We start from the raw sequence: 25,476 nt of genomic DNA, 5'->3' as shown, positions 1-25,476 counted from the left end.
GGCGGTCTGGTCGGGTGCAGCACTGTCGAATCCGGTCCACCATGGAGGGTGGGGCCATGAAGTACTACCTGACAGACAACCTCACGTTCAACAGCATCTACGCCCTCATCCAGCACTACCGTGAGGCACACCTACGCTGTGCAGAGTTCGAGCTGCGGCTCACTGACCCGGTGCCCAACCCCAACCCACATGAGTCCAAGCCGTAGGTTCTGGGATTGGGTGGGAGGTACCCCACCCACATGGGTCATACCCACCAGGTGCCTGTATGGGGTTTTCATTTCCAGGAGCCCATTCAGTTTGGCCCTTTGGGGACATTAGGATTCCTGAGGACCACCATGAGTCCTCTTCCTGCCAGCCAGACTTTTGTCCCATTCTCTTTCTTCTCTCACTTGCTCTCTCTTTAAAATATTTATTTTATTTATGTGTATGTGTGTGGGGGTCTCTGTGTGGGTATTTGCATGTACAGTGCTCATGGAGGCCAGCAGAGGGAGCTGGAGCCCCTGGAGCTAGAGTTATACGAGGTTGTGAGCTGTCTGACATGGATCCTGGGTACTGAACTCAGGTCCTCTTGCAAGAGTTGTATGACTTTTTTTTTTTAAGTTAAAAAGTTATGAGTAGTTTTGCCTGCATGTATTTATGTGTGCTGTGTGTACGATGCCCACAGAGGCCAGGAGAGGGTGTCAGATCCTGTAGACCTAGAATCACAGACAGTTACCAGTTACCCACTGTGTGGGTGCTGGGAACATAACTGGATCCTCTGCAAGAGCCATTAGTGCTCTTAATTGCTGAGCCATCTTTCCAGGCCCCCTTTTGTCGCTGTTGTTTTTCAAAATAGTGTTTCTCTGTGTAACCCCGAATGTCCCAGAACTCGCTCTGTAGACCAGGCTGGCCTCGAACTCACAGAGATCCACCTTCCTCTGTTTCCTGAGTACTGGGATTAAAGGCATACGCCACCACCGCCTGTTTTTTTTTTCCCCAGCTCTCACTTTCTCTTTTCTTTTCTCTTCTCCATGGCTTCCTCTCCCTTCCTTCTTTTTCAGCACCCTGAGGTCTGGAGCTCTGATTTCAGAGGCTGGGTTGAGCCTTCTGTGTCTGTGCTTGTCAGGGCTCCTTCTTGTGGCCAAAGGAAACCGAAGAGCAATCACGAGGGCCTGTTCTTCTCGTTTCTTTATCCACTAAGGAGCCTTGCAGGCCGTGCCTGGCAAAGAGGTCAACCTCTAGAAATGCAAGAAAATCTTTAGGCAGGTGTTTTGTTTTGGAGGAAGCTGGATAATAATAATAATAATAATAATAATAATTTCCTATTTATACCAATTGCCTTTCAAAGCCTGTCATCTAGTAGCTTTTGTAACCAAAGTCTTTCTGAACCTTCCCTGTGTTCCGTGTCCTGGATGACCCGAGGTACACTGTTGTAGTTCTGCCAGCCTTTGGGGCTGGGCAGGTGGGCACAGATGAGAAGACTTACTCTCCTAAGTTTCATATAGACCTCCTCATATTCCTCGGGGGGGGGCGCTCTGACTTCCCTCCAGTCATGTTGGCTCAGTCTCATAGTCTCAGCTGGTTGGGAGGCTGAGCTGTAGGCAGATCGCAAGTTCAAGGCCAGCTAGGGTTATATAGCAGTGTCTGAAGAGAGCTTAACAAGATCCTGCCTCATATGAAATGAAAAAGCATAAAGCTGAGGGTATAGTCCGTGGGAGAGTGCTTGCCTGGCATGCATGTGACCTTAGATTATTCCCCAGTGCTGCAATAAAATAAAACAGGAAAATTGAATAGGAATCGCTGTCTTTGGAGGTGCATATGGCTGGGGAAGTCCCGGTGTAATTTCTGTGTCTGTTTCCTCGGTCAGGCCCTAGGTGTCCCTGCCTGTTGGTATTTTGTCTCCTGCTGGCTCTCAGCTAGGAGGATTCTCACCAGGTTGTTGTCCTGTTCTGGGCACAGGTGGTACTACGACAGGCTGAGCAGGGGTGAAGCAGAGGACATGCTGATGCGGATTCCCCGAGACGGAGCCTTCCTCATCCGGAAGCGGGAGGGGACCGATTCCTATGCCATCACCTTCAGGTAGGTGCCATCTGTTTCAGGTAGGCAGGTGCTGTTGTATATGTGGGGGTTAGTGCTCCCCAGAGGAGGTGGGAGAATGATAGGTATGGGACCCAAGGAAGGGAGTTTCTGGTGGAGGCAGAGATGCCGCTCCGTGTCCTTGACCCCATTGCTAATGGTGAGGACAGCAACAAGAAGGATGTATATCCCAAGTACTAGGCATAGTCAGTCTGTCTGTCTTTCTGTCTGTCTGTTGAGATAGGGTGTCACTATGTAGCTCTTTCTAACCTGGAACTCACAGAGTTCTGTCTGCATCTCTCTTCCTGTGAATGTGGGGATCAAAGGTGTGTGCCGCCACCTCTGTCCATATTTGTAGTGTGGCGTTTCGGCTCATGTATGCACGAGTCATGACAACCTTGGGGTAATTAGTCTGTCCATTGCCTTAGAGTTCTGTCATTTCTTTATGGTGTATACACAGGGAAGGTTCTTACTCTTTAAATTTATTTCTGTTTGTTTGCTTGTTTCTTTATTTCTGAGTGTATTTTGCCTGCATGTATATCTGTGTATCACATGTGTGCCTGGTGCCCATGGAGGTCAGAAACAGAGAGTCAGATCCCCTGGAACTGGTGTTAATAGACAGTTGTGAGCTGCCATGTAGGGGCTGGGAATCGAACCCAGATCCTCTGGAAGAGCAGAACCTCCCCAGTCTGCACATTCTTTGCTGTGAAATTAGGATTGAGCTCAATTTCTCTTACTCTTTTAAATTAGTAAGACTGAGGAATCTGTTTGCCTGTCCTGTTTTGAATCTTTTCTGCCTCATGTTTCAAACAGATGAGAAAAAAAAAAAAAACCCTTACTTCCTTTTGGAAAAAGAGTCTTTGCAACTTTGGGCTACTGGGGACAAGATTCAAGGACTTGGGAACTGATGGAGGTTTTAGAGCTCAGAAAGCAGTTTGTGGGAGGACCGTGAAGCAAACAATTTAGGGTTCACAGGCTGCATGGACCCTGCTGCAGCTATGCAAGAGAAGACCACAGCATAGACTCAAATGAACAGTGAACATGGTTCAATAAAACTTTATTAAAAAAGACAAGGGGAGCCATGTTTAGCTTGTGGGTCATAGTAGGGCACCTCAATCAAGTTGATTGAAGAAGAGCTGGGTGCTGATCATCCCATATGGATTCTTCCAGATCCGAATTGAAAACATCTCCCGTCTCATGTTCCATAGGAGGACTGAATTCTGTCTATTTCAGTCCCTAAGGGTGAATAACAAGGTTGTGGCCGATCGGTGTTCTTATGTGGTGATTGTGTAGCTGCTAGCATCCTTGGTTGCTAATCCTTTGTGGTCCTCCCTCTTAAGGGCCAGGGGCAAGGTGAAACACTGTCGCATCAACCGGGATGGCCGGCACTTTGTGCTGGGGACCTCTGCCTACTTTGAGAGCCTGGTGGAGCTTGTCAGCTACTATGAAAAGCATGCGCTCTATCGCAAGATGAGGCTACGCTATCCCGTGACCCCTGAGCTCCTGGAGCGATATAATATGGTAGGTTGACTCTCTTGGGAATTGAGTTAGTTATTGCACAGACTAAATTGTATATATGCAATATGCACACGCTTATATACATACCATGTGTCTGGTACGGGATGTCCTGGGGATGCTGAATTAGCCGCAGCACACCAAGACCCTGCCTTCATGCTACCCACAGTCACACGGCCAATGTCAGATGGGATTACATGCTAAAGAGGAAAGGCTGGGAGGGCACAGGCGTGTATAAAGAGATGGGGCAATGGCTGCAGTTTTCAGAGGTTCTGAGGAGATCTTACTGAGGAGGAGTGAGCTATGTGGACATCTGGAGGAGGAAGGATTGCAGGGGCAAAAGCCTTGAGGGGGTAGGATGCAGGCATGAAATGAGCTCCCCTGGAGTGATGAGTGATCGGGATGGGGACTGAGAGGAGGGTTCATGTAGGGTCTGACGGGCCATTGTAAGTCCCTTCTCCTGCTTGTTGTACCATTCTGAGTGCAGGAGAGACCCGATACAGTTGCTATAGCATCTCGCTTCTTGTCAGAAGGTTCTCTTGATTTCTTGAGAAGAGATTGACTCTGAAGGCTGGTTAGTACCAACTGTCAACTTGACACAGCCTAGAATCAGCAGGAAGAAAGTCTTAAGAGAGAAATTTTCTAGGACAGCTGAGGACATGTCTGTGGGGGACCGTCTTGACTGTTAATTGATGTAGGAGGGTGCCTGTTGTGGGTAGCACAGTGAGTCCAGAACTCCTCACTACGAGAGGAGAAAACTGGCTGAGTTTAAGTAATCAAGGATGTATGTATTTTATTTTCTCTACGCTCTTGACTGTGGATGAGATGATTTGAGTTCCTGCCTTGACGTCCCCATGATGATGGACTGTCCACCTAGAATTACAAGGAAACCCTTTCTTCTCTAAGGTGGTTTTGGTCAGGATATTTTTATCACAGCAACAGAAATCGGTCTAGGAAATAGGCCCTAAGACCCTGTGTCCCTCCCATGGGACAGAGAGTGTCTATAAAGTCTGCTTTGAGAAAAAGCGGGCTCTAGAGGAGAGAACACATTGTGCCAGAGTGAGGAGTTTTGGTTAGCATGGGCTCCCCTGGAGAGTCCAGACCTTGATAGCAAGAGGAGGAGACACTATGGTGGACAGGGGAGTGGTCAGGGGAGGCACTCTAACAGGACAACACTGTGAAAGGGTGGCAGCTGTGGCCCTGGGTAGAGGGACAGGAAGGCTGGGGGAGGGGCCAGGGCAGGAGAGGGGCCTTGGTGGCTGCTGTTGCAAGGATTAGCATACCACTCCAGGAAAAAGGCCTCACTGGTCTGTTTGCCAATTGCCCTGGTGTAAATCTCTCAAGCCTCGGATGTGCTGTCCTTGGGCAGGGTGTCATGAGGAGTTCCTAGCACCCTGTGGGACATGGAAAGGTGTCTACAACTTCAAGTCTATTTCCAAATTTGGGGGAACTTCTTTGAAGCTTCTTGCTTTCTCTACCTCTGAGCCAAAGAAAATTCTATGAGGTTCCAATCCTTCTTTCCAAAGAACAGGATGCCCTGAGGAAGCCTGTAGCCTGGCTATGGACATGGGCCGTTCCAGGAACCTAGGATGCCACATTTTCTGTTTGGGTGGTCCTGGGAACTGAATCCAGGGCCTTGCACATGCCAGGCAAGGGCTTCTTCCGCTGAGCCACATTCCCCGAGCCATTTCCATTGACTTTCCTTTGCTCTTTTTTTTTGTCTTTCAGGAAAGAGACATCAACTCTCTCTATGACGTCAGCAGGATGTATGTGGACCCAAGTGAAATCAACCCTTCCATGGTAGAGCACCAGTCCCATCTGTTTGATTGAGAGAGAGTCCCTGCCCCACCACTGGTCTCCATAGCAGCTATAACAGGGAGCGTTCTGGAACATCTGACCGTAACTAAAATTTCTCTTGACAGATGATGACGGGCAGACTGCCATGTGGTTCCACTGAGGTTAATAGAATCTCATCCACACGCAGCCTTGCCTTGCTAGAATCCCGAGTTTCCGTGAACCACCTTTGGGCCAAATAGCTTCTAATTAAAAATCTTCCATAATTTTTTTTTCCTGCTTACTGACTGAGCCTGAGGTGTTTATGAATTATGTCTGCTTCGCTGACCTCCTTGCAAGGCAAATGTTATCTCGGACTCCCACCCTGCCTCTGTCTCATAGATTCATGTAGGTAGAGGTAGATTTTGCTTTTTGCCCCCAGCTCCTCCTCGCTTTGGTTCTGTCTCAAATTTAGTGGGGCAGGCCGGGGCGGAGGAGAGAACTAGAGCGGATTTTTTTGTCTGGCACACGATTAGGGTGCAGCTCTCGCTGGTGGGTTCTGTTGAGATCCAAGACTGCAGTTTCTTTTCTTTTTAAAAAAGAAATTCCGAATCCCTCGTGGATGCAGATCTAGAGTGAGAAATGAAGGCGCCAGCAAGGATGTGCAGAGGTTAGCCACAGCTTCTCAGAAAGAAGGCTGCGCTATGATGAGACACTGCTTGCCTATCTGTTGTAGGCTTTCGACATTTATCCAGCGCCCGCAGAGGAACGTTGATCTGGCCTCCATCTTCCTTACAGGGTGATGGACCCCGTTTATGCTGAAGGGTTTGCGTCTCTTTCCTTTTAAACATTGCTTCACAAATCAGGGGCTACTGTCTCAAAGGAACTTCAGGCAGATGATAGGGGGAGAGCAGGGGCCGTAAGAATGAGGTCGCAGTCCCCATTTCCCAACCCTGAGCTGGAGATGGAACCTGAGGCCTCCTGTATGCTAGCGAGGCAGGTGATTTATCACTCAGATACATTTCCAGTGGCACCCCCTCCTCCTGACAAGACGGTCTAGATGAGTTGTCTTGGCTGAACTGGGTACGTTCTCAGAACTAGAAGGATAGCATGCAAGATAGCATGAGGTAACATGGAAGGTGTGTTGAAGACAAGTGTCCAGCGTGGTTCTAAGCACTTAGCCTTGGTTAGGTCCTCATGCCAACTCCACAAAGCATGTGCCTCTTTGGTACCCGTTTTATAGCTGAGGGAATTGAGGTTATTCAGTTATTGCCGAGTTCATTGCAGGCGGCTGGATTGGAAGCCAGCTCTCTTGGCCATGTTCCTAAATGTCCACATAGCGGCTAACTCATTTCTCTATAGTCCGAGGTCCTTTCTTGCTGTCCCAGAAAAGCAGCCTCTCTCTAATGCCACTCAGTAGCACCTCTCTCTGCCACGACTGTGCCACCCTGTCACCATGAGCCCGGCTCTGGCCTTTACACCCAGAATGCCCTGGGGCAGGAGAACATGACTAGTCTGGCCAGTGTCCGGTTGGAGTTCTCCATGACAGAGCTTCTAGAAGGTGCATGGCCATTTATGGAATCTGGTAGAAGATGACAATAGCTCGAAACCATTGACCTAGGCTCAGCTATTCGTTAGTTGCTTGGCCTTCGACAGGCTCTGCATCTCTCTGAGCCCCAGCTTTCTCATCTGTAAAAAGGGCACCGTAGCAGCAGCTCCCTGTTGAAGTGGCTGTGATAATTAATGGAGCCAGTGGCGGGTAAATGGTTCAGGACGACACTCCGGAATGGCGGATGCCTAGGAAATGCAGGGTGTAGCTATTTTTTTTTTTATCATCACATGAACTATTTCATTGAATTTTCTCAGGAACCCTGTGGAATATATAAAACTTTGATCGCCGTTTCTGATGGGGAAATGGAGGTTTATCGGGTTCCAGCTTGCACAGACTGGAATGGGCTGAGCAACAGTTCCAGCTTCCGGGTCTGATCAGCATCTAGTCTCCCGGAAGTAGTTTTCCTGAGTCCTGTCTCCTTTATCCGGGAGGAGAGGGAAGCTGAGAATCTAAACGTACTTGACAATTTTAGAGCGTTCCCCATTAGTATTTCCATGCTGTGTGGCGTTCATCCTTTTCATGTGTTTACTAGTGTCAAGCAGCAGGCATCTAGAAAAGTCCTTGAAAATGTTGCCCCACATAAATCCTGTCTTTCTTGCTGCTGATACTGAGCCCAGCTTTTGTTGTTTTGCTGGGGAAAGGGTGGGGGGATGTTGAGACAGAGTCTCATTGTTTCGTTCAGGCAGGTCTTGAACTTGTGATCCTCCTGCCTCAGCCTCTCAGATACTGGAGCTACGGGTAGGCACCACTACACCTGGCATCTCAGCTACTCTTGACAACTGTCCATGCTGTGTAGATGGTTAATGGGGAACCTCCTAAGGAGAAATAGTGATCGAGTTCCCAGCATATCTAAGAAACAGTGTATGATTCTAGGAGAGTCATTGAGTAAAGTTGCTCTTTGGGGACTTCTGAGGTGGTGGTTGTGGCTGAATCTAAGAGGTGGTGTTGAGAAATTAGCAATTTTGCACCTTTGTCCATGGACCCTTTCTCCTTGTTAGGTTACTAGTCCTCTCCCACTTCCTGGTAACTTTGCTTGACTTTGGCTCCTATGCAATACCAACTCTTGCCAGCAGATGGCTCTGTAACCTTGGCCGCCAACATCTTTCGCTTCCTAATGAGAATTTAATGGTACAGGTTCAGCTTCCCCGTGTCTACTCCTGTCTCCCAACTGTCCTTTTTCTTCCTGTTTTCCCCCAAAGCCTCAGAGGACTGTGAAAGCGCTCTATGACTACAAAGCCAAGCGCAGCGATGAGTTGACCTTCTGCCGTGGTGCCCTTATCCACAATGTCTCCAAGGAGCCAGGGGGATGGTAAGTATGGGGATGGGGAATCTTGGAGGCTAACTTGCCTGGTTTCTTGTGGTGACTCTAAGGAGCTGGGCGGAGCTCTGAGCTCTCTTGTGTCTCACATTCCAAATGGCTTTGACCTATTGTGCTAAGTCCCTGAGATGGTGTTTCTGTGCAGGGGCCCTTTGGAAAAATAGATAGAGAACACTGTTGCAGTGGCCAGTGCATCATATAGTACAGTCCATATTACCATAAACTCACTGTATTGTTGCAATGGCACCTGCTGTTTGTTGAGGTCCTTTTGTATGCCAGGCACTCTGCTAATTGCTACGTTGCCTAATCCAGTCTTCCTGACAGTCCCGTGAAGCGAAGACTGCTTTGGGTCCCACTTGGCTGACACAGCCATCGAGACTTCCCAAGGCAGTGTAGTCACTGTGCAGGCTCCAGCGATTATACAGCCTGTGTGTGACTGAAAAAGAAAAGAAACCCCAAACACTTATGTCTCTATGTGTGTCTATTTGTTCATATGTGCACCATGCACATGCAGGTACTCAGTCCAGCCCAGAGCATCGAAACCCCTGCAAATGAAGTTACAGATGGTTTGGAGCCACCATGTGGGTGCTGGGAATTGAGCCTGGGTCCTCTACATGAGTGCCTAGATTCATCCCCCTGAGTTCCTCTCTCTGCTCGGAGCCCCGCCTCTTCCCTCCTGCCTAGCTATTGGCCATTCAGCTCTTTATTAAACACAGGTGCCTTAGGCAGGTGAAACAAAACATAGACACATCTTCAGGCAGTGTAGACAGATACCCTGCAGCAAGACCCTCTTAATTCCAAACCAGTTCTTACCTAGCTTCCGACATCAAAGACAGACCAGTGGGCGAGGAGCTGCCTCCCTAGGTCTCTCTGCTGATGCCTCTGTCCCCACAGAATCAGCTTGTCCACAGTGGTGCCCTCTGACCTCCTGTCCCCAGGCAGGAGCTTGGCAGTACCCAAGACTCTCCCCTCTGGGTGGAACAGCCAGAAATCAGACTCTCAACTCTAGGTGATCCTCCACCATTCTTTTGTCCCTGGATCTGGGGAGTCCCCAGGCACCCGGGGGAGGGAGTATGGGTAAACCTTGGTGAGAACTCCAACGTCACATTGTTCTTCAGCATGTGGGAGGCTTTGTCATGTCCCGTGCCTTCCCTCAGCTCCGATGTGAACTTTCCTAAAACTCCAAGGCTTTTGTCTGGGATACATTAAAAGACAGCATAGATTCATCTGGCAAGGGGCTGTGGGTAAATGCCAGCTGCCACTTACTTCTTTCTTAGATGGCAAGAGGCCCACCTAGTTGTCTGTTTGTATCCGATCAGCTGGGGATTGATAAACCAAACCAACTGGGGGAATGAATAATTTTTGTTTAGGTAGAGACAGTTTTGAGAGTGAAAGCAGTGTGAATATTAAAAATTACATATGGATAACAGTTATAAAGTTCTTGGTCCTAGAATCCAGGCAGTCCAAGAATAAGATGGTCTGCAGAAAGGAAGGGGGTGATGGGGGTGCAGAAAGGGCTAGCACTTGGCAGCCACTGTGTGGATGGTACCACGTGGCCTTGTCTGGCTTGTTCGGGCTGGAGAGGTTAATTAAGTCCTTACCACTGCCGAAGTGTATAAATCTGGTTTCCATGAGGAAGATCTCAGCAGACAATGGGGAAGGCAGAGATGTATTGTTCCACGTGAGGTTAATGTGTGTCTGCTCGGACAGTGACCGCACAGGGGCCAGAGAAGACAGGGGCAGTCACAGAGGGTCCGTAGAGGAGATACTGACAAGTCCTAGGAAGTTAGTAGGCTTGGTTATCAGGTTAGTAGCCTCTTATCGGGCCTGGGAGCTGAGCCTTCTGGAGTAGATGTCAAGTTTGAGTCATAGACAGTCCCTGGGCTCAGACCCAGCTAGGGTGTGGTGCCAGGCTATGGAGGCTGGACTTTGGATGGAGAGCTGTTCTGTGGTGTGGCTGGAAGTGCTTTTGATAAGAGCCTCTGGCTGCGAAAAGCAGCCCAGTGGGTGGCCTGTTTGATAGAAGGAGGCCCTGCTCTCAGGAATGGACTTGGTGGGGGAGCGTGGGGGTACCCAGTATGGTAAGGTCACAGCACTTCCACAGATTCTGACTGTTTAATACTGAACTGTGAGCTGAGCCTAAGCATGAACACTGTCATACCGCTGCTGTGTGCTGGACACTGTTCAAAGCATTTGGCATACAGAGACCTAGACAGTTCTAATAAATTCCAAGCGGCTCCAGCATTGTCCCATTTTACAGATGAGGAGCCTGCAATACAGAACACTGGTATAGTCACCAAAGAAACTGGGATTTCTTTTTCAAAAGTATTTATTTTTATTACTTTTTACATATGAGTAAATATATGCCTCTCTGTGTATGTGCCCGAGAGTGCAGTGCCCATGGAGGCCAGAAGAGGGCAGAAGATCCCATGGAGCTGGAGTTATAGCTACCTGTTATGGATGCTGAGCCATCTCTCCAGCCCCAAGCAACAAGGGTTTCATTGCAGGCCATTTGGCCCCAGAACTTCCTCAGAGCCGTCCCACAGATGGGGCAGCGGATCTCTGGGAGGGCCTTGGCCCCTGTTAAATCTCTGAAAGCTTCGACTTCACATAGTGTTGCCAATACCACAGTCCAGTCAGGAGTTTTCAGCCATCCGACCATAAGTGTTTTTAAAAGGCACAGACTCCCTTGGACATGCTGTTGTCACACACAGATCGTGACAGCCCTCTCTGGTCACTTGGCCCTTCCAGAGGTGAGCCGGCTAAGCCCTCGGTGTCCGTGCTTCTCCACAGGTGGAAAGGGGACTACGGGACCCGGATCCAGCAGTACTTCCCATCCAACTACGTTGAGGATATCTCAGCAGGTGATGCTGAGGAGATGGAGAAGCAGGTATGTCTCCATCATCTGTTGCTGAGGCCTCTGGAGGAGTCCTTGAGCTCTCTCGGGGGTGTCTCTGCAGAGTTTGGCAGTGGAGTAGGCAGAGTGATACAGAAATTGGGACTGGCCTCAAGTTGCAATGGGTGAAAGTCTCCATGACGAGCCGGTTGTGTTTTAATCAGGCGGTCCTGGGCTGAAAAGCACAGGAGAATTCCCATGGGAGTGGAAGTAGCCAGACAGGGAATTTGTCCTCTGCTCAAAGCAATGTGCAAATGAAACATGTTCAGTTTAGGAAGCCAGACATGCAGAACGTGCTTGGCATGAGGAAGAAACCGTGCCTTGCTGGAAGGTGAGATGGGGCCTTCTGGTGAATTTGTAAGCCAGGCTTCGGTACCTAGCCACCTGTGATCAGGATGCTCTCAGTAGAAGGAGGTGACCCCTTGACTCCACCAGCCTGCCACATCTGTATGTGACGTGGACATACAATCCTTTGGAGCCCATGGTGTTTATTCCCTAAAATGGCAAGGCAATCAGGAAGGGCTTCCTGGAGGAAGGAACATTGGAGCTTTAAAAGTGAAGCTGGGGTTCATTCGCAAGCAGTGGGCATAGGGAGGCACAACCTAAACCAGAATGTGGTGATGGGAAGCCAGTTGTATCCAGGATGCCTGGATTGGAACAGGGCCAGGGCTAGGACCCCTCCCTGTCTCTCTGTGTCATCACAAGGCTGGCAGAGGAGGCTGGAATAGTACAATGGCAGCCGCTTCTCCATCTCAGCTGGACCTCAGGATGTTTCCAGGGTGCAACAGGGCTTTGCCCAAGGCTTGGAGAGCCTCGGAAACCAGATGGCGGACCCCAGCTGCTGTTTTCCAGAGGACATGGGGAGCCACAGAAGGCTCTTGAGCTGGAGGAGCAGCGGGCCAAATGGTCTCGTTTCAAATGCGGATCAGATAAGGGCTCTGCGCTGGGGTTTGAAATTTGTCTGAGAGTTCACAAGGTGTGTTTCTGTGGATTGGAAAATGCGACACAGGGACCGTGGGCGCCTCGGCGCTGCTGGGTCCCCGTCCTCTCTGCTTTGGTGTTAGTGCGCTCCCTGCGGAAGCTGTAATGAATATGCATTTTCAGCAATGCCACGGGTCGTGGTGGCGCTAAATGGCCTGCTCCGGAAACCGGTTGTCGTTTTATTATTCTGTTTATGACTACTGAGAATTGGGTTTTGTTTCTTCGCAGATTATTGAAGACAATCCCCTTGGGTCTCTCTGCAGAGGCATATTGGACCTTAATACCTACAATGTTGGTATGTACACGTTTTCTTAGCCTGGTGCCATTCCAGATCCACCCATTCCACCCTGCCAAGCCTGACTTCAGGATAGCCCAAGCAGGGAGGTGGCTGGCACTAGTCCTGTGCCTCCAAACTTAGGGGGCGTGATGCCTAAAGTCAAATGCATGGGAACCGATGGGGCCCTGAGCCCGCTGCTACCATCTGCTCACACAGGGCCGCCTGGCCCCTAAGAGCACCGGTGACTCAGCTATTGTCATCCTGTCAACATCTGCCTGTGTCTGCGTGCTTTTCAGAGAGCTCAGCTGTTTCTTGGTCAGGCTGTGGTGGATCATGGGGTTGGAAGTTTTGGCCTCTAAGCTTCTAAGGCTGAGTGCCCGTCTCTTCTCTCTGGTCCTGCCCTCAGCGTGTGTGCCGCCAGGGACGTGATCTGTGGGGAGAGAGCAATGATTTGCATGGCGCAGCTCCCCATGTTCAGGGCCTGCGCACATTTAAGTGGGTGCATTGCAGCTTCCAAGGCTGCAGCTGCAAGTACGCAAGGAAGATAGGTCCAGACATAAAGGCCAAGCTCCTTTCTCGGCTGAGCTCCGAGTTCCCACAGCCCACTAATTCTTGAACTGGGTCCCCCCTTTCCTGGGGAGGCCCGAGCATGGTCCCCCCCAGATTTCTGTGATAGCAATCCTGAGATCCCCTTCCCAGTACGGCCAATACTTTATTTCTGCCTTTATTTTCTTCCCCTTTTTCTTATCCTGTGACTCTGGCAGGGAAGGTGGAGGGGTTTTGCTCCAGGTGAGAAAATGGCAAGTCCCTGGCAAGTTCCCAGATGCGCCGGGACTCTGTTCTCACCTTTGTAGCTGATGCCCTGTGTTGCCCCCTTCCCTGTATTGTCCTGTTAGGAGACATGACACTGTCACTCAGCTGTGGGGGGCTTGTCATTAGGTTGGATCCACCTTTCAGCTCTGCCAGCGTGACTTCCCAAATGTTGCTGTCTGTTGCACCTCAGTTTCTCGAGCTCACTGTAAGATGAATGTAACAGGTCTAGTGTCCCCAGGTCCCCCCGAGGTTTGCTAAAGGCTAGAAAACACACCGTGTAGTCTTCTGCTGGGGATGTCACCTCAAAGTGCAGCCGCCAATGCTGGGCAGGTCCGGGTAACCGTGGTGTTCCTCCCTAAAGGTACCTTCTTTACTTGTCACCTGCAGGCCATCTTGGTATGCGCCACCTAGTGGCCACATGGTTCCCAACCTTTCTCCATCCTCCCATGGCTGTCTCTCTGTCTGGGTCTCCACTCTTACCCCCTCCTTTCTCTTCTAGGGACGTTTTTCCTTGGAATTAAGATTTATCCTAGGTGCAGCAATCTTACCTTGAGATAGTTGGTACATTGGCGGAAATTCCATTTCTGAATAAGTTTACATTCATAGGGACGGAGGTCTGACATATCTTTTTGGAGGCCACAACTCAGCCCAATGCTCACCTTTAGCACTAACGTGTACAAAAGGTTCAGATACTGCCTGCTGGAAGGCAGGGATCCCCATCAGCGTGGACTGTGACGGTAGCTGTGGCAGCTCTGGTGAGGTCCCTAGAGAGGAGGACAGTGTGAGATACGGTCTCTGTGGTTAGCTGTTGGGCCCATCAGGACTTTCCTTACCCTCTGTCTACAGTGAAAATCCCCCAGGGTAAGAACCAGAAAGCATTTGTCTTTGTCCTGGAACCGAAGAAGCAGGGGGACCCTCCTGTGGAGTTTGCAACTGATCGCGTGGAGGAGCTGTTTGAGTGGTTTCAGAGCATCCGCGAGATCACGTGGAAGATTGACACCAAGGTGAGTCACCCAAGCACACAGGGGAACAGGGGGTCTGCCCGACCCAGCCTATGCTGCTCTTCCGAGGTCAGACATGGGTTCAGAGGCCATTGTTATATTTCAGAGGGACCCTGGATTCTAAACTCTGGTGTTGGCTACAGGAGGCACCTAGTGGCACCATTTCTAATCGAGGGGCCATTGATGACAGAGTTCTAACATGGGACAGGCAGGGTAAAAGCAGGAACTTAGGGTTAGGCCAGCAAGACCAGACAAATCTGGTCTTGACATTGGCTGTGTAGTTCAGAGTTGGAGGTAATTCTGTCTCTTGGGATGTATGGACCAACCTAGACAATATCCCTAAAGCACTCAGCATAGGAGGCTGGAAGCCAGTGACCTCCTAGATGCTGATGCACTTCTGAAAAGCATTCTCTCATGAGGCTGCTAGAGTCTGGAGCTGTGTGAGAAGGCAGCTCTGTGTAGGAACTTGACGGCATTGTATAGGGGTACAGTGGGTGTGTGGAGGGGGCTCTTTCTTCCCCTAGTCCGTGTGCTGGGCTCTGGGCCTGAGGAGACTGCCTTCTGCACTGAGCTTGGCTAGGAGAGCCCATGTTTGGGTGTGGAAGGCAGAGGAGGGTGTTGGGTCCCATCCTCTGTTTCTCCTTCATGTAGCCCTTTGAGGCAGGCTTTCATGCTCAACCTGGAACTTAGGTTTTTTTTTGGGGGGGGTCAGACTGGCAACAGAAAGCCCTAGTAATCCTCCTGCTTCTTCCCCACCACAGTGTTGAGGTTGCAGTTGTGAAGGGCCACACCTGGCTTCTTAGGTGGGTGCTGGGATCTGAACTCATGTTGATATGGTTGCACAGTGAGCTGCGCTAACCATTGGGCCGTCTCTCCAGCCCATGCACGGTGGAGAATCTTTAGAGGATAGAGGGAGGGGGATTTGTCTTCAGGACAGGAAAGCACCCATCCCTGGGTGTTTAGGCTGTGTGTGGGAGAACTGCCTGGGTACTCCAGGAGCATGGCATGGTACAGATGCTGCCTGAACATTGCATGGTGCAGATGCTGGCTCAGCGCTGTCCTGGTACCTGTTTCCACAGGAGAACAACATGAAGTACTGGGAGAGGAACCAGTCCATCGCCATCGAACTCTCTGACTTGGTTGTCTACTGCAAGCCAACCAGCAAAACCAAGGACCATTTGGGTGAGTCTCCCGAGACCCAGTGGGGGTGAGCTGGGGTTTGCTGTGAGGCTGGTGCGGCCGGTACAGTACGGCAAGCGTTAGCTTTGCTTCCTAATGGATCTAGGCAGAAGCCCTTCTGCTATCCCCACAGCCAGGACATTGGCAGTTCGAAACAAAACAAATTGTAATCTGCTCAGAAGGAAAGGCTGCGGGGCATTCAGGTCTCTTTTGATTGCCTGAGACTCTCTTTGTTGTGCCAGACGTTGCTAAGGGCAAGTGGTACCAGCTAAGATGTGATTGTCACTGCCTTTAAGTATCTTTGTGTGCGTGTGTTCATAACTTTTCTGGAAAAACATGACAACTGAGCCAACTTATCATAGAACAAAGAATTATTTGGGCTTAGGGTTCTAGGTTCTAGAGGAATGAGAGAGAGAGAGAGAGAGAGAGAGAGAGAGAGAGAACCAGGAAAGGCATGAGGCTTTGAAACCTCAAACTTGTCCTCCATCAAGACCGCACTCCACACTTCCTAAACCTCCCCTGACAGTGCCACCGACTGGGGACTAAGTGTTCAAGTACACAGGGGCCATTCTCACTTATGTCCCCTGGTCTCATTCCCGTCGCTGTGATAAAATACCTGGTCACGTCACAGTCACACTCGTCACACTCGTGGGTGAGCGTCGAGAGAGAATAAGCTAATCCATGCCTAGTATGTAGCTAGCTTTCTCTGTGCTCACACAGTCCAGAGCCCCAAGCCAGGGAATGGTGCTGCCCACTTTCAGCTTGGGGTTACCCACATCAGATAGAGCAGTCAAGATCATCCCTACAGATGTGCCAACAGGCTAACCTGATCTAGACAGTCCCTCACTGAGATTCTCTGCTCAGGTCATTCCAGTTTGTGTCAGATTGACAATTAAAATGACCCATCATGGTGGGTGTCTGTGTGTGTGTAGTTGTATGTGTGGAGGCCAGGGGCCAGTCTTGGCTGTTGTTCCTCATCTGTCCATCTTGTTTTCTCTCCCTCCCTCCCTCCCTCCTTCCTTTTCTCCCTCCCTCCCTCCTTTCTTTCTTACTTTCTTTTTTTGAGATGGACTCTGCCACTGGGCTTGGAGTCAGCAAGCTGGTAGACTGGCTGGCCAGCTAGCTTCTGCAGGCCCCACACACTGGGGTTGTAAGTGCACACTGCCATGCCTGGCCTTTCCCCATAACTTGTGGGCTCAAACTCAAGACCTGCTTGCATACTTGGCGCTTTACCGAGGGGCAATCTTCCTATCCCTTCAGCGTCTTTTCAAGAGAATACTGGTTTCCTTTTGTTACCTGGGCCTCTGTCATTGTACCCAGAAGCAAGGGTGACCTTCTCCTCTGTCTTGGTCAATGTTCTACTGCTGTAAAGAGACGCTATGGCCGTGACAACTCTTATAAAGGAAAACATTTAACTAGGGCTGATTTATAGATTCAGAGGTTTAGTCCATTGTTATCATGGCGGGAAGCATGGTAGCATACATGCAGACATGGTGCTGGAGAGGTAGCTGAGGATTCTGTGTCTGGATCCTTAGGCAGCAGGAAGAGAGAGAGCCATTGGGCCACGTTTGGGCCCTTGAAACCTCAAAGCCCACTCCAGGTGACACAGTTCCTCCAGCAAGGCCACACCTACTCCAATGAAGCCACACTCCCAAATAGTGCCTCCCTTCTGGTGACCAAGCATTCAGATCTATGGGCTTATGGAGGCCATACTTATTTAAACCACCACCTCCTCTTTGCAGAAAACCCGGACTTCCGAGAAATCCGCTCCTTTGTGGAGACAAAGGCGGACAGCATTGTCCGGCAGAAGCCCATCGATCTATTACGGTATAATCAGAAGGGCCTGACGCGTGTCTACCCGAAGGGACAGAGAGTTGACTCTTCAAACTATGACCCCTTCCGCCTGTGGCTGTGTGGCTCCCAGATGGTGGCGCTCAATTTCCAGACGGCAGGTAAGGGACTACAGTGGCCAGCCTGTCCAGGCCGGGCAGTGGCCCTGTCACAGCTGGTCAAGTCAGCTGGGCGGCTGGTGGGTGTGGTGTTTCTGAACAAGTGATTGGGCTTGCCCGGCAAAGCTGAACTTGAAGGTGGGATAGTGCAAAGCGCCTGAGCTGAGTGGACACCTGACTGAAGTTGGCTCCAAGCTCATGAGTGACAGAAGAGTTATCATTGTGGCTTAGGAAGGAAACAAAATAACTTCTTTAACTAGTAAGTGTAGCATTGGTTTGCAGCCTGAGGCTTGGCTGAACCCAAGAGTTCTATGGTTGCCTTATCCCTCCTCTTTGTGTATTGTTTCCTTTCTAAGGGCTTCAGGCTCACACACACACTCTTCTCTCTCTCTCTCTCTCTCTCTCTCTCTCTCTCTCTCTCTCTCTCTCTCTCTCAATTTCCATGGTAGGGAAACTCATGCACACAAATTCTTGGATTCCGCTCTTTGCATCCTGTGGATTCTCTTATAGCTACTTGGATCCCACAGAAGGGAGCTGAAGTTCATTTAACAGCTGGCCCAGCCCAGCTCTAGGCATCTGAAGGTCAGGTGCCATCCCCATCTACCATAGATGCCAATGCCTCCTGGGTCTCTCATGAACCTTGTTCTAGGTCTTAGTGCCCAGTTGTGGGGCAGACATCCTTTACTCACGGGGCGATTCCCAGGAAGCTCTCACTTTGATGAACTGCCCTGAGGAATTCCACTGAGCGCCTGTCTCCTGGTGCTTGTCCCAGTTCCTCTTCTAGACTGGGTGGAAGCATGGGCACTGCCTTCTGGTGTGATTTCACGCCTGTAGTTTTATGAGGCTCTTCCGATCTTTGCCCATCGGCTGAAAACGGACGTTAAATTGTACTTTGAGTCAAGGTGTTGAGTGACATTAGCCTTTTCCCCCTCACCAACTCAAGGGATGTTTGCCTTAGTCTTCCTGCAAAGCGATGGGTCTTCTTGCCCAACGCATCCCACCAAGCTGGCTTCTTATATTCCTTTGAATATCTGCCTGTTATTTGAACTGAGACAACTGACTGTTAAAACAAATCTACTATTGTGTGTGTATGTGTGGTCGTGTATGCCATGGTACACGTGGGACAGTCGGAGGACATCTTTGTAGAATCTCTCCTTCCATCTCTTTGTGGGTTCTGGGGACCTCACCCAGGTCATCAGGCTTGCATGGCTGCTTTCTGAGCCACCTTGGATTCTAACGGTTTACCTGGCAGTGTTCCTAAGTGCTGGGGTTGGAGCTTGGGGCTTGCATGTGCCAAGCAGGTGTTCTACCCTGATTGACATCCCTTTATAGTAGATTCTAATTTAGTAAAGTTTCAATATTTTTTTCTTTTTCTGATGTGGGGTTGTTTTTTAAATGCCCTCCATGTTTCCTTGGGGTCAGATGTTCTTTTGGAACAGTTGAAATCATCATAGGGAGGCCCTGTAACCCATGTCCACGAGTGCCTGGAAGCTGGTGCTCCCCGGCTGCCCCGTAGCATCCCTGCTCTCTCCTCTTAGACAGGTACATGCAGATGAACCACGCGCTGTTTTCACTCAATGGGCGGACGGGCTATGTCCTTCAGCCTGAGAGCATGCGGTCGGAGAAGTACGACCCAATGCCACCCGAGTCCCAGAGGAAGATCCTGATGACGCTCACTGTCAAGGTAGAGCGGGCAGCTGGGCGGGTCTCCTTGGACACTGGTGACACTCTTGGCTCTGTTCAGCCATTGCCGTCTCGACAGCACTTCAGGCTCATGTGGTTCACCAGGATCATTCTGGGCTGACTCTCTGTAAACACTTCCAGTCACTCGCCCTTGTCTGGGTGTGAGATGGGCACTTGGAGTGCCTGTGAGGTCAGCCTCTGGCCAAGAGGGGTGTTCATCTCCCCTTTGCCTTGGAGAGGCCAGAGGTCTCTTATAATCCAGTCCTTAGCACTTGGGGAAGATGTGGGAGAGAGTTTGGAAGACCCAGGAAGTTTAGGTGAGATGGGCTGGGGATGTAGCTTGGTTTTTAGGAGTGTTTGTCCAACATGCATGAAGCTCTGGGAGCACCAGGGAAACAGAGGCAGGAGGATTGTCATGAAGGTGAGTGAGGCCAGCCTTGTCTACATAACAGGTTTGAAGCTAGTTCGGGATGAAAGAGACCTCATTTTAGAAATGCAGGAAGCAAAGGCTGTGTAAGGGTTCGCTATAAACAGATCACCCCACTTTCCCCATCTGGGAAATGCACTGTCAGGGTAGCCATGTACCTGTGCTCAGGTGAGTTTCTCCGGCTGAGTCACATGGCCTCGGCTCTGGTCAAGGTCTGGGAAACTACTGCCCCTCCCTATCATCAGACAGTGACGGTTGGTGGATCGGCATCCACGCTTCTGGGTGGATTGGCATCCACGCTTCTGGGTGCCGTGGTGACTTCTCCACGGGATAAGGCTAGCTGTGAACTTGTGCAGTCTGACTCCGGAATCCTAAAAGAATCCACGAAGCAGTGCTGTGTGGATCCAGGAGAGTTCCAGTCGTTGCCTTCTGTGTCCTAGGTCCTTGGTGCACGCCACCTCCCCAAACTAGGGCGGAGTATCGCCTGTCCCTTTGTGGAGGTGGAAATCTGTGGAGCCGAGTACGACAGCAACAAGTTCAAGACGACGGTTGTGAGTAAGTAGCTGGCCCTTTCTGTTTGTGTGGGTGTGCCCAGGTACTTGCAGAGGTCAGAGGTCAACAATCACATCACTTCCTCGATCATTCTCCACCCTAGTTTACCAGCCAGGATCTCTCTGTGAACCTGGAGCTCATCAATTCAGCCACATTGGCTGGCTGGTAGACACATTGGCTGGTCTGTAGGCACATTGGCTGGCCGCTAGGCTCCAGGGGTCTATCTGTGTCTCCCTCAGCACTGCTTTACAGACATGGGCTTGGCTCGGACCCGAACTCTGGGCTCTGAACCTGGGTCATCCCGCTAGTCCTTCCATTTGAAGGTTAAGGGAGGAGACTCCTAAGTGGGTTACTATTCCTTGGGGATTTTATGATGTACTTTTGCTGTTATCCAGCCCTCCCAGCTCCCCCAACCTCTCTTTGAGGAATCAGAGCCACCTGCCTGCTAGACACCCTCAGGGAACAACTCAGGTGCACAGCAATTAAACTGGCCTTTTGATAGGGTCGCAGGTCTGCTGTGGGTCTTGCCATATAAGGCTGGTCATCCATGAGAATGCCCAGCACACTTCTGAGACCCCCAGCTCACTTTTTTCTTCGGGCCAAGGGGTGCGGCTCACAGGGGCTCTGCTCCCCCCTTTTCTTGGTACCCCTGCACTGAATTCTGTCCTACCCCTGCCCCACTTCCCTTCCCTTCTCCTATCCCACAAGGTGAGAAGGTTGGCCTGCAGCAGGATTGCTTGTTGGGAAGGAAATAACAAATATAACCCTTCAGGGTTTCTTGGACTAGGGTGTGGATGCAAATTGATTTGCCAGACTGTGGAGGGATTTGAAGCTGAGGCTGCAGAGGCTGGCTTACCCTGAGGAGGCAGGGCACATGAATTGGTAACAAGTTTTGGTCTTTTCCAGATGACAACGGCCTCAGCCCTGTCTGGGCTCCAACGCAGGAGAAGGTGACATTTGAAATTTATGATCCAAACCTTGCGTTCCTCCGCTTTGTGGTGTACGAGGAGGATATGTTCAGTGACCCCAACTTCCTGGCTCATGCCACGTACCCCATTAAAGGGATTAAGTCAGGTAAGGACCATTAGCAAAGATGTTCCATGTGGGGAGCCAAGTTCTTTGGTCTGTGCTGCAGGCTGTAAAAAGAACACGCCAGCGTCTTTCCTGGCAAAGGTTAAGTCACAACAAAGCCAGTCAGGTGGGCAGTAAGCACGAGGGTGGGGAGAACGTGGAGAAAGGCTGAGTCCTTTAGCTATCAGTGAGCAAAGCATCAGTTACTCCATCTTCAACCAGGCACTGTTTGATTTCATTGTGAGTTGCCTCAGGCAGTTTGTCTTCATTAGCAGGTGAAGAAATACGTTCTTCCACAAGCCATGCGTGACTCTGGCCAGTATCCTAAGAATGAGGCCCTGAGCAAACACAGGCTCTAGCTCTCTTAAGCATTCTGAATTTACCATCTTCTACAAGACTTGGAGGTTGACCTAATTCTTGGATTTATTTTCGTGCCGAACACAATACAAAACCCCCTCCTGCCCTACGAAGGCCCAGTCAAAGCCAGCCACATAAAAAACCCATATATCTGGGCATCTCTCAGCCCTCATCAGAGAAGCTTCTTTTTGAGGTAGATGGTTATAAATGCAGAGAATAAGAGACTGTGGGGTGCTTGGTTCTATGTCATCTATGTTATTCTATGACATCTATGTTACCCCTCCCCAAAAGCTCAGGGATCATTGAGGAAGAGGAGATAGATTATCAGAGCTCCAGACAAGATGGGTACAATATCAAGCCAACCCAAATCACAGCACAGATGGGGTCAGGGCTCATGAAATCCCACTCCTTGCTGAGGAGTTGTTAGCAACTGGTGGCTGCTAGGAGAGGGAAAGCCCCATCTTCTTCAGGGACTCGGTCCCTGAGAGGTTACCCAGCCCAGCTCCGATAGGTGGTCCCATACCCATGCATAAGTGCACCCAGAGGGTTTAAAAAAGAGAGCACATGAAGTTGGTGGGGGGCTGCTTGGGAGGAACTAGGTTGGATTTGATCAAAGCACACTATGTACGTATATGACATTCTCAAACAATTCAAAAGTATGAAAAAAAAAGAAAAACAACCAAAACTTGCTGTATTGAATTTTTCCAAGTGCAGCTAAGACTGTCTTGCCAGACCTGGCAGTTCTCGAAAGGTGGCCATCCTTAAGTGATATGGTTTCTCTCTGTTCCTTCCTCCCTGGATTTCACATATGATCCAACACACAGGCCAGCTTCATGGCGAATATCTTCCTTCTTTATCCCCAGCATTGCTGATTCACGAGACAGACCTCACAGATCCTTCCGGATTCCCCAGGAGGCCACTGTTTCCTGGGTTCCCAGAGCAGTCATTTTTCAAGAGAAAGAAATTACTATCATTTTTGTCATTTCTATCAAATTACTGTCTTTTGATGTTTGGAAGCCTGGGCTCTATTCTGTGCTGAACTGGGACTTTTGAAAACTTGGACCATGCTGCCTCTTCTCTCATAAATTCTCTCAGCTTCTCCAGTCATTTTCCTCATTCCTTGAGAGCCCCTCCTGCTAGAGGATGCTGATTGCTGGGTCCACCAGGGGATGCTCCCATTCAGCCCAGTGTGGAGCTCTGGCATCAACCCGCCCCCTGGGAACACCTGGGCAGTGCTGAACAAAGGGGGTTGGGCCCCAGCTGCCCATCTGCCTGCAGAGGACCCCAGCACCCCAGTGAGTCTGGGGAGCTAGATCTGTAAAACCTCATTTGTTGTAGGGAGGGGCCTGCTTATTTGTCCTGGCCGCCCGGCTAGCTTAGCCCCGAAATAACCACACAGAAACTGTGTTCATTAAATCACTGCTTGGCCTGTTAGCTCTAACATCTTCTGGGCTAACTCTTACACCTTGACTTAGCCCATTTCTATTAATCTATGTATTGCCATGTGGCAGTGGCTTCCCAGGAAAGATTCAGCATGTCTGATTTTGGCGATTCCATGGTGTCTCTCTCGACTCTGCTTTCTTCCTCCCAGCATTCAGTTCTGTTTTTCCTCACCTACCTAAGCTCTGCCCTATCAAAAGGCCAAGGCAGTTTCTTTATTCATTAACCAGTGAAAGCAATGTATCAACAGAAGGACCTCCTACACCACTCATTCCTATTTAGCAGCTTAGGAAGAGCATTTGAATACATTACGATAATAATAATAATAATAGCCAACACCCCTTGGTGGTTAGCAGCACTACAGATGATGCTACAGTTGGCATCAGAGCTAGTGGACTCTGTTGGCTATGTGCTTTTTCAGACTAGCCCAGTAAACAGGGTTCAAAAATGATGCTCCCTCCTCTTCTTGACAAGAAGAGTAGCATTGGGAGAATCTTTGCGGTTCTGCTCTTAATGCCTGCATGGCATTAAGGAGCTAGACCAGCTGGGTCCTGACCATCTTGCTCTTCCCCTAACTCTACCATCCTTTGAAAGATGGGGGAGGTCACCCTTGGGATGAAGTCAGAGTTCACGGCACATGGTCTTTCCTTCTTGCTAGGGAATCAGTTCCCCTAAGATGATTTAGCCCAGAGATTGAGAAAACCAACAAGGAAGCATCAAGGAAGATTAATACTGGGAGCCTCCACCCCATTCTAACCAGGAGATAACCACAGCAGGGACGGTCTTCCTTTCTTCGCCAGCTCCTAGCATATCTATATTCATGAGAGACAGGAAAAAAAAAATGAATAGTCCTTTTGTGCAGATGGCTTCCAGGGCCTTCTAAACTCGAAAATAAACTTTGCCCATTGTTAGGATGGCTGCATTTAAGCTTTCAAATTGGCTGGGCCCTGCTCAGGAGGGAGACAACACTTACTGCACTCAGCTACCTTCATTTCTTTTTATTTAATCCTCACAGGAAGCCCGTGAGGGCTTGCTTATCTTTTTCTTTTCGTTTTTTATTAAATCATTTTTACTTTTAAAATCTGAGCACTTCAAAGCCTAGAGACTTGAACTAACTCATTCAAGGTCACAAGCTGGTACTTGCCCTGTTGTTTTTCCCTCTCTGTAGGCTGTCCTTGAGGGGCCTCTTACTTCAAGTGGGTACTTAAAGCACCCCCAACATGGACTTTTCTTCATTTCCCTTCTCCATGTGAAACAAACAAAACTAAAAACAATACAGTTTTTGTATTGTTGGTGAAACTGAGAAATACCTTGACTGTAGGTCACACGAGAGCTTCTTAGAGTTGGGAAGGAGGACGAGGTATGGGGAGCCAAGGGCAGAGCCCATGCCTCCACTGTCAGCCAGTCCTGCCCCATGGCTGGAGTCCACAGCTACCTGGCAATGTCCTGGGCCACCCCAGAAGAGCCTGAGGTCCTGTTTATTCTCACAGTCCATTGACACTAACCCATCTCCAGGTCAACCCATGAGATGCGCAGGAGCTGTGCCTTAGCGGGGCTTGTAAGGGATGACAGCTACAGAATCTGCTTCTGCAACCACATCTTAACAGGAGCCACAAACTCCATTAAGCTTGGCCAAACTGCAGGCATTCTGTGATTATCAACCCAGACAGAAACCAGAGCAACCAATGAACTAACCACCACCCAGAATCTCATCTCTCGTCAGGTGGAAATGGGTCAGACATTTCAGTGCAACAGTATTTAATGAACTCAGAATGTCCCCCAAATGCTACAGCGGGGAAAATGTAGCCCAGGAGTTTTTGTACCCACCCCTGACTAGCAGACATCTAGAAACTCAAAGGACAGCTCCATTTACAACGCACAATCAGTGATTCTTTGTCACATGAACACAAGAGGACAAAGTCAACTAAAACATTCGCAAAGAAGTTCAGTCGAAACCACAAGGGGAATCGTGCAACTAAACACCATGTTTGAACACTTACTGCATATGGCTTTTTTAAATCCAAGACCAGCTGGGTGGTGGTGGCACATACCTTTAATCCCAGTGCTCGGGAGGCAGAGGCAGGTGGATCTCTGTGAGTTTGAGGCCAGCCTGGTCTACAGAGTGAGCTCCAGATGGTGAGTGCTGTTACACAAAGAAACTCTGTCTTGAAAAAAAAAAAAGGACCAAAGTAATACTGAGTTCTGATTAGTGAGATGCATGTTGCTATACTGGCATCTTGGTCTTGCTTGGAGCTACAAAGGAGATGGATATGATAAGATAAAATATAATAAAAGGGGCTAAAAAGCTGGCTCAGTGGCTAAAGGTGCATGCCACCAAGTCTGATGACCTGAGTTCAACCCCTGGGACCCACATGGTGGAAGGGGAGAAATCATTCCTACAGACTGTCTTCTGACATCCACCTGTACACTATGGCTGCAATGCTCCCTTCCAAAATAAGTCAATAAAGATAAAAGTATACGGTAAAGGATTAACAATAGGATAGAGGTATTGGCCTATAATTGTCCCTCACCATGGTCTTCTAGCTTTGTAAAAAAAAATTTAAGTTATAAAATGTC

General features: G+C 49.6%; 1 protein-coding gene across 1 annotated transcript in view; it reads left to right on the top strand.

Annotated features, from left to right (window-relative positions):
• The window catches only part of Plcg2 (phospholipase C gamma 2), a 121,722-nt gene that overhangs the window by 81,922 nt on the left and 14,324 nt on the right, over nucleotides 1-25,476 (top strand). Inside the window, exons 18-30 of the mRNA XM_041650097.1 lie at nucleotides 2-202; nucleotides 1,939-2,058; nucleotides 3,396-3,576; nucleotides 5,299-5,370; nucleotides 8,155-8,264; nucleotides 11,067-11,163; nucleotides 12,379-12,445; nucleotides 14,087-14,244; nucleotides 15,321-15,423; nucleotides 17,163-17,372; nucleotides 18,908-19,053; nucleotides 19,920-20,034; nucleotides 20,938-21,105. Of these exons, the coding sequence (XP_041506031.1) occupies nucleotides 2-202; nucleotides 1,939-2,058; nucleotides 3,396-3,576; nucleotides 5,299-5,370; nucleotides 8,155-8,264; nucleotides 11,067-11,163; nucleotides 12,379-12,445; nucleotides 14,087-14,244; nucleotides 15,321-15,423; nucleotides 17,163-17,372; nucleotides 18,908-19,053; nucleotides 19,920-20,034; nucleotides 20,938-21,105 (1,748 nt within the window). The remainder of the gene's footprint in view (nucleotide 1; nucleotides 203-1,938; nucleotides 2,059-3,395; nucleotides 3,577-5,298; nucleotides 5,371-8,154; nucleotides 8,265-11,066; nucleotides 11,164-12,378; nucleotides 12,446-14,086; nucleotides 14,245-15,320; nucleotides 15,424-17,162; nucleotides 17,373-18,907; nucleotides 19,054-19,919; nucleotides 20,035-20,937; nucleotides 21,106-25,476) is intronic.

This window comes from Microtus oregoni, unplaced genomic scaffold (assembly GCF_018167655.1).
Source record: "Microtus oregoni isolate MIOR12 unplaced genomic scaffold, Mior012 000004F_ref0000308, whole genome shotgun sequence".
Classification (NCBI taxonomy): Eukaryota; Metazoa; Chordata; class Mammalia; order Rodentia; family Cricetidae; genus Microtus; species Microtus oregoni.
This window is presented reverse-complemented; position numbering and strand designations above follow the sequence as displayed.